This window comes from Etheostoma cragini, chromosome 10 (genome assembly GCF_013103735.1).
Source record: "Etheostoma cragini isolate CJK2018 chromosome 10, CSU_Ecrag_1.0, whole genome shotgun sequence".
Taxonomy (NCBI): domain Eukaryota; kingdom Metazoa; phylum Chordata; class Actinopteri; order Perciformes; family Percidae; genus Etheostoma; species Etheostoma cragini.
In genome coordinates, this window is record NC_048416.1 from 25068310 (window position 1) to 25076930 (window position 8621).

The 8621-nt window shown below is 38.7% G+C and overlaps 1 protein-coding gene across 14 annotated transcripts in view; it reads right to left on the bottom strand.

Annotated features, from left to right (window-relative positions):
• The window catches only part of LOC117951324 (LIM and calponin homology domains-containing protein 1-like), a 90430-nt gene that overhangs the window by 35055 nt on the left and 46754 nt on the right, over window positions 1-8621 (bottom strand). For 13 of the 14 annotated variants that reach the window (XM_034882978.1, XM_034882979.1, XM_034882980.1 and 10 more), the window contains 2 exons: window positions 5015-5121; window positions 691-721 (listed from right to left, as the gene is read on the bottom strand). In XM_034882978.1, the coding sequence (XP_034738869.1) occupies window positions 691-721; window positions 5015-5121 (138 nt within the window). Of the gene's footprint in view, window positions 1-690; window positions 722-5014; window positions 5122-5766; window positions 6079-8621 lie in introns of those variants that run through there. The other variant, XM_034882985.1, reaches the window with a different exon arrangement.

An 8621-nucleotide genomic window follows, 5' to 3' on the forward strand; every position in this document is an offset into this window, starting at 1 on the left:
AGAGAGAGAGAGAGAGAGGAGAGAGAGAGAGAGAGAGAGAGAGAGAGGCCCTGCACTGACTGCAGTGGGCAGATCTAGCATTATGTTCTACTTCTTTAAGCAGCATTAATAGAAAAAGAGAAGAAGGTGCTGAGGTATCGACACTAGAGAACTAAAATGGCCAAATAGGAAGAAATAAACTAGATTGAATATGCAGAAAAAAAAGATAATGCAAGAACAGCTAGAGTAAGTGAAGTAAAAACAAATGGATAAAACAGATAGAGATGAAAGAAAGTATATAAGAATAGGATAATCACATGGATGTGGAAAACGTAGGACAGACAATCAACTGAATATGTAGAACTTAACAATAGAATATATGAAAGGCAGGTAGGTGCATGAAGCTCGAAGATTTGGTAGATAAGACCACATAAACATAGAATAAAGAACAGTAAACAGCCAGAAAAGGAAAAGGTAGAACAGCCTAAAACAGGAAATATTTAGAGTAGGTAGTCCCCTGGCGGAATAATACAGTACACAGAGCTGACTGTAGGATGAACAGAACTGGTAGAGCTGGAAAAGACATGATAATAGCAGAGAGTGACAACCACAGCACAAACAGAAACACTGGACCATAATAACAGTTTACATCAAAACTAACATTTAGCACACAAACAAATTATCCCACTATAATCCAGAAGTGTCACTTACATTCTTGAGCTTTTGGCTGCAGTCACTTCCCCTGGGAGAATGAGAAAGAGAGATAGTGAGACATTCCAGACTTCCAGTGTTTCATTAAATATCATTTTTTTGAGTGGCATTTTCATGCATTTTATTTGATAGGACAGATTAGACATTCAAGGGCAGAGAGAATGGGAATGACATAAAGCAAAGGGCTGCAGGTCAGACCCAAACCCACAGCCGCTAGGCAAGGACTAAGCCTCTATATATGGGCCTGCACTCTACCAGGTAAGCTACCCAGGCCCCCTTAATCAAATATCTTAAATAAAAAGAACAGCAGAAAGCTTACACAAACCAAACTTTCACAGATCCCTGCAAAACAACAGCAAATGGAGAGAAGCCACGATCAGAGGAGTGTGGTTTCTTTTTCTGGTTCTAGTTGTGGAGCAGCTGTTTGCAGCGTTTTGCAGTGTTTGGTCAGCAGGATAATATGATGGATTTAATGTTCCCCTCATTATCTGACAAATCTTTTCTATGAATATGAATTTACATAGTGGACCACCTGTTTTTACACAACCAATTATCAATGGGAAACACGCCATGAAAAGGTAAAGTTTGCTTTATATGAAATAATGGTTTCCATGTACAGTATGGAAAATAAATCACCTTTATGGAAAACATCTTGCCTTTTATACTTGTATGTAGCATTTAGTACACCTCCCAACAAGGCTGAATCCATCAATTCACTTGTTCGACGGCTGCACAACGTGATGTTGAGCTGTGCACAATAGGTCCTATGCAACCTATGGTAACTAACAACACCCTTCTCTGTGTAGGTTCAAAGAGACCTTTATATGCATCTTTGGAGAAGCATAATTCCAGATTATGAGGTCCTTACTGTACTTCTTGCATTGTTGCTATATATACTGGGGATCCAAGTAAACACCAAACAAGTATTGGAAAACAGAGTGATTACAAAAACCTTGTATGAATACAAAAATAGCTTAAAATGAATATCTCATATGGGAAACAGAACAGAACTTTAAAGGGTAACTATGTTTTTTAAAACCTGGACCCTATTTTCCTACGTTTTTGCGTTTAAGTGACTGAAGGGATCAACAATCTTTGACAATGGTCCCGTATTATGCAAGATCGCTGCAGTCAGCCGCGGAGAAACAACCTACACCGTAAATTAATAGAGACATTTTCCAGCTTGTAATTAACAATAATTTGCAAAAGTGCTCGTTTTGGCACAATGTGTCAGACCAATTTCAAAGATTGTCATTCCATCAGTCACTTAGACACAAAAACATTGGAAAATAGGGTCCGGGTTGAAAAAGAGAGATTGAAATAAACTAAACTATTTTGTAACATGATAGCATACTATTGTTGTCACAACATCTGCAAAATGTAAGTCTTATTTATAGAATAAAGAAAAAACAATGGGCATGGTACTGTATATTGTGTTTTCTTCATTATGAGACTGTTTGCTAGTTGCCACAGTCAAAAAGCCGAACTCGCTCAACACATAAGTGACACCCAGATTGCAGTTGCATGTGTTTTCCATGACAGCAATGACCTGAGAAAAGAGGGGTGAAAAAGGAGCTGAAGAGCAAAGTGAACGTAGCTTAAGGGGATTAATATGTCCATCCCTCCTCCTCTTCTCTTTCCATCAACTGACTAAATAAACAGACAAGTTCCTATTCTCTGCTGTAATTTTGTAGAAGCAAACCTGGACAGGTTCCACAAGGTATTAGATCATATTTTAGGACCAACTATAGCTTTTTATATTTCCGTCTAGGGCTGCACGGAAAATATGCGATAACGTTGCTGAATATAGCTATAACAATATTACTTGCAGTATTGTAAACAGATACTGAAGTGTACTCAGTTCAGCTGCTTTCCGTATTCTGCTTTATTACAACAATTTGCTTGTTCATTTTAAAACCATAGACATGTTTTTTTTCGCGTTTTGTGTTGCAGCCTTTTGTGATATGTATATTGCGACCGATATCACGATGACGATAAACATTTGGTGACAGTCAAGAGTAGTGGCAACTCAATAATAATCAATATTCATGAAATCCTAAAGAGCTTGTGTGTTCTTGTGGATTTCCAATTTCCTTAACCTTTATTTCTTTATCTCTTATCCCCTAATTGACTGTGCATGGCAAACTGTCACTTATCATGGAAATCGATCTGTTTCACGCAGAGGAACGAACAGGAGATATTTCAAGCCTGAGCTCATAGCGTATCAAAACCTGTCTGTCTTTACGCCTTCCCCGCCCACAGCTGTTTCCAAGATGAGTAAACACCTGTCAAGAGAATCAGGGGGGAGAAGCACCAAAACGGCTTACTTTCATGGATACAAGCTGCAAAAAAATAGCATCCTGTAGGACAATGTGAAACATAACAACTAGAAATAGCACAGGGAAGTTTCCCTTTCAGTTTGTGCTGACTGTGTAGATTGTCAATGTGATATTATATATTATTAAAGAAATGTGAATGAGGCAAAAACAGGAGTAGATTGACTATTACTGAAAACAGTAACATCACTGTTTAAATTGGAGCTAAATGCGTGTAACAGAGTGATGGCTGCACACATGCTCAGTAACAAAAGTGTCATAAACAGAACAGCGTGCACAACCATACACACATACTTGACAGTGCTTTCCCATAACTCCTTGTTCTTCTCTCTTCCCCTGCGGCACCCACCCACAAACACACACACAACCCCACACACCCAGACCCAAAGTTGGAGTCGTGGTTCATTGAGTGAGTAAGTGTTGTCTTTGGACAGAGACCAATTGTGACAGAACAGATATAGTATTGTTGTTTCACTGACACAAGCTTAATAAACTTGCATTGACTTTCAGTTATGTACGTGGCAGTGAACTGGATTGTCTGATGCACAGAATGACAGACACGGTGACTGATGGAGAGTGACACACAAAGAAGCAGACAACCACTGATACAGACAAGCCATCTATTAACACACAATAAAAGCGTTTCTTTATCAACAACACTTGGCCCATCCACTTAATAAAATAACTGCCTTCATTAATTATTAAAATATCTTGCTTTTGAGAAGGTGGGCCTCAGCCAACCAGCCAATCTGCAGTTTACATCCAAGTCTGTCCAGACTCATATTAAATACAGTGTTTTGTTGTTTATGTATTTTAATATGAAGAGGAAAACTGTATTTGACACATGTTCTGTCTCCCTGGTCAGAAAGACGCTTTCTCCTTTTCAGATTTGTGACAGGGTTTGTCTTTCTCTTGTTGTACAATAATAATTACTTTAATCATCAAACCATCAGTGCTTTCAGATAAATTCCATGACACCGTTGACCGTCCTAGAGTCCAAGTGAATGTTTATGCCAAATTGAAGAAATTCTCTACAGGGGGTGCCTGAGATATCGTCCACGGGACAGACTGATAATCAAAATACAAAAAGGCCTCCAGCCCCGGCTGGCGCAAGGCATGAAAACTCCAGAAGAGCTTCTAAATGAACGGTGAGGTGAAATTATTCTGACTGCTTTTCCCAAGGTCCAATTTTAAACCAACTGGAAAATGACTCCACAACAGCTACTACTGTAGTTGGACCTTGAGATGGGTTGTCAAATTTCTCATCTATTTAGTAAACTGGTTATCATAAATATTTTGCCAAACAAAGGTCATGTCTTCATTGCGGTTTGCTCATACACATTATTTTTAATTCAACTTTTATATTACCCGTACCGGTAATTATATTATACTACGTATTATCCTCTACACTATTTTAAAATAAATTGCTGTGTCTTATTCCGTGCTTCATTGTTTTCTTGTTTTAATCTAACGAGGGGTTTCTACCATCTACTATGGTTACAGAAACTCTAAAGGCATAATTTTGCTTTGAAATAACAGCACTGTCTTTCTGTTTTGTGCGCAATATAGCAGACAAACCTCAAACCTTTATTTAACAATGTCAAAGTCCACTTTCGATCATCCATAATATAATTCAAGCTTTTAGATGTGTTTGACATACACTTGTTGACAAAGTGTGTGTGAGTGATGACCAGCTGTGTGTAACTTATTATTGCAATTTATTACATATACTATGTGACCTGCTAAGGGATTACAGATTAAAGGAAATAGCTTCAAGCTTACTCTGGTACATTAAGATTAGATGGTAATTGTTCATGGTCCATTTGAAGAAAAGAAACAGAAAATAAAAGTCTGGCTTTTTTGTAATGTTTATACATCCCACATGTAGACCATTTTAAAGGAAAAAAATGTTGCCCTATCAAAGACCTTGGTTTCTTTAAATGCTGGATAGTGTGCTTAGGAACACAACTGAGGACACACACACTTACTTGGCAGTGGGGCGTGTCGACGTGTCCTGCAAGTCTCCAGGGTCAAACAGCTGGGAACCTTTCAGTCCCAACTCTTCACAGCCACGCAGAAACAGACTGAGGTTGTCCTGCACAGAAAACACACACACACACACACACACACACACACACACACACACACACACACACACACACACACACACACACACACACACACACACACACACACACACACACACACACACACACACACACACACACACACACACACACATCAGGATAAATGCGCAATTGGCAGAGACAGAACGCAACACCTGTTCAAGTCAGTATCTGCACAAGGTCTTACTCAAACACACCCATGACAAATGGGTTTACTTAAATTCATATAGTTTTTGTAGAAAATAAACTACTTCAAATATGAACATGACCGAAAAAAATACTACTACATTGCAGCAAAGAAACTAAACTGACATCTGGCTCATTAAGCACAGTATACACACTTGCAAACACACTTCAATACTCAGTACTTCTAGTACTTCTATTGTCATGGACTCAATGACTTCCCTAATATTAACCCTATCCTTAACATGAACCCAACTCTTTCAAGGTCTCTCTGTCAGACTCCACACACAAAAGTTGGCTTAAGATGTACAAGTAGTGTCTAAAGTAAGTACCAAAAATTACAAAAGTCTAATTTACTGGTTTAAACGGGATTGATTAATCTATTTTCCCTGCATATAAACATAAAGGGACACACATGAAAATCAGGATACCTGCTGGACAGAAAGGTGACACCTCCAGGTTTTGTGGACGGCTTGAGTGAGTCTCCTCTCTCAGATTAGTCCAACTTGAATTCTTCACCTCTTGCTTCCATCAAGGGACTTCCTTTTTATATTCTCTCCTTCACCTGCTTTTCCTCGATCCTTACTTTCTTGTCTTCACTACCTTTCACTCTCTGTCCTCGATCCTCTCAGTTGTCCTCCAACTCTCCCCCTCTGCTCTCAGATAAAGTTTTTGTTGGATGCAACCTGAGCTGAGCTCTTCTCTCTTGTTCCCAGGTTCTTTCTCTCTTTGTTCCTTTGCCTCTCTATCCTTCAGAGGGCCACAGCCAAAGCCCTTCCCTCTCTCTCTCTCTCTCTCTCTATTTTCTGCCTCTCTGTCAGGGTGTCACCATTTCCTCTCCACCCTGATTGTCCCAAGCACACTCTCTCTAACTCTCTCACAGAACAAAACACAAACATAATGCGCTACATCTACATACAACATGCACACGTTTCGACAAAATGCTGTTTGTATATGTCCTTTTGTGTTAAGAAACAGTACTACAAGACACATTTATATTTACACATTAGCTGGTGTAAGTAGACATGCATGGCTACAAACAAAAACAGACCCGCTTGGGAACACTTGTTCTCACGATCCTTTTCCATTTGTAGCAAAACACCCCCCTCAAACCCACCCTGGAGCTTCCTGTTTTTGGGACGGCGGCATCTCTGCTCGCCTCGTGGGGCGCACACACGCGCAAACACGCACGCGCGTGCACACGCACGCGTGCACACGCACACGTCATATTTGACTTCAAAATAAAAGGGCTTTCAATCCAGTTGGATCCAAATAATAAGCAGCATGGGCTCTATTTAAGATTATTTTACAGATATTATAAATAAGTTATCAATTGTGGGACAATAAACTACTCTCCCTTAGGGTGGGGGTCAGTATGTACCAAGGACTCCCAAACCTTTTGTGTTCAAGTAAACAGATCCAAATATGTACCCAAATATCCACACTGGATGAGATTATGTAGTAAAGTTTAATAATTTAGAGGATTTTCTTTTGTTAGAGATACAGCAAGTACTTATTCTCATTGCTCATTAACCACTTGATATCAATATATTTCCAGATCACACTTGTGCAAACACATGGACACGTTTGAAAAACTGACTGGGAACTCAGTGTGTATAAAAACCTAAAGAGCTGAAAGGGTAAAGTGAAAGACTAAACTTAATTCTACGCAAATACTGTATCAATGTTCAGGTATAAGACTAAACAATCAATAAATGTTATTAACTTAGTGAGTATTACATTCAATTTTAAATAGCAGTCAGAGCTGGACAGTAAGAGTGAATATATGAAGCACAGTTCTTGTTCTTCCCTGAAACCATGCATACATGTGTTTAATAACTCTGTTGTTAATATTTAGTAATGCCGCCCTCAGTCCTACCAACAACATGTTGTGCATAAAAAGATATTTTTTCCAAGAGACAGGCTGCCAAGAAGCTGTTTCATAAGGAACCACCAAGGAATACATATTTCTATGAGTATTCATCAAAAATAGAGTACCTGAAAAGGTGCCGTTGACAACCAAAATCTGAGCTTGCAAAGAGCATTTCAACTCAAACTTCAGCAGCTACTAACAATTTTGTCTCATAGTTTATCTCTATTTTACAACTGGAATTTCATACAGAGTGGAATTGAAATAACAAAAGCTGAAATAAACAAGCCAACTTTCAATTTAACAGGCTCATTTAGTAGCAACCTGCGTAACGGCAAACAGGATAATTTTGAGTGTGTTTGGAGTGTGTGCGCATGTGTGTGTTGGTCTTAAGAAGGGAGCATAACTTTGTGGCGATTTACAGTTCACTGCCACAGGAAACTGGGCGTCTACCGCAAATAAGTGACAGACAGCCAAATGTGTTTGTAGAAGGATTGGGAAGTTGATACAAAGCCATTGTCCACACAATGCCAAAACACAACTCATATTAAACGTGTGTAAAAGTTATTTCAAGTGTGAAAATATCCACATTTTGTGGTAAAATTAACAAGTGATAAAATTAGGTAATAAATTAGAGCAAAAGGTGCACAGAAGAAGAAAAATCAAAGTGTGTGTGTTGTACCTACATTTGCACGAGTGTGTATGAAGGAAATAAAAGTGCCCGGGTTCCTTTGAACCATAAATGCATTCAATATCTGACTACCAGAGTTTCTCAGGGAAGAGGATCAGTGCTCACGCCCAGATTTTGGACCTTGACATAATCCAGAGGAAAGTGCCCAGGATGAGATAACAAGCCCCTTGGGTGTTAATAAGATCTGTGTCAGATTTTTTTCTCTCTCTCTGCCAAGGACAGGCATGCAAACAGGTCAGGGGTAAAAAAAATAAAAAAAAAAGTAAAAAAAAAAATGAGAAGGATAAGATGGACCCCCATTCCTCTAGGGGGCCCTGGTGGTATGGTCCCCCAGAAGAACATTTTAGGTTAAACACATCAATCTGGTGCAAATTGACAGTAAAATTAAATGGGAAGATCTATACAGACTCTGTGCTCTTGTAAACAATGTTGTGTTATTGTAAGCTATCAATCTAACAACAAAATAAAGTCAGTTTCAAGAGGAATACAAAAGTAAAAACTTAAAGTAAACATAGCAAGTGCAAAAACAGTAGCCTGTATTTGCTTTTTTAACAGTAGTGGGTAAAATAATGAATAAGCTCTTGTGTAACATCAAAGCTCTTCTCCATTTAATCTTAAAGTAGAAAAAATAAGAGCTGTAAACTTTACAGAGCATGTCTTCTGGTAAGTCGTGTGGGATGGTGTCGTGTGTGATGGTATATATATACACATACATATATACACAT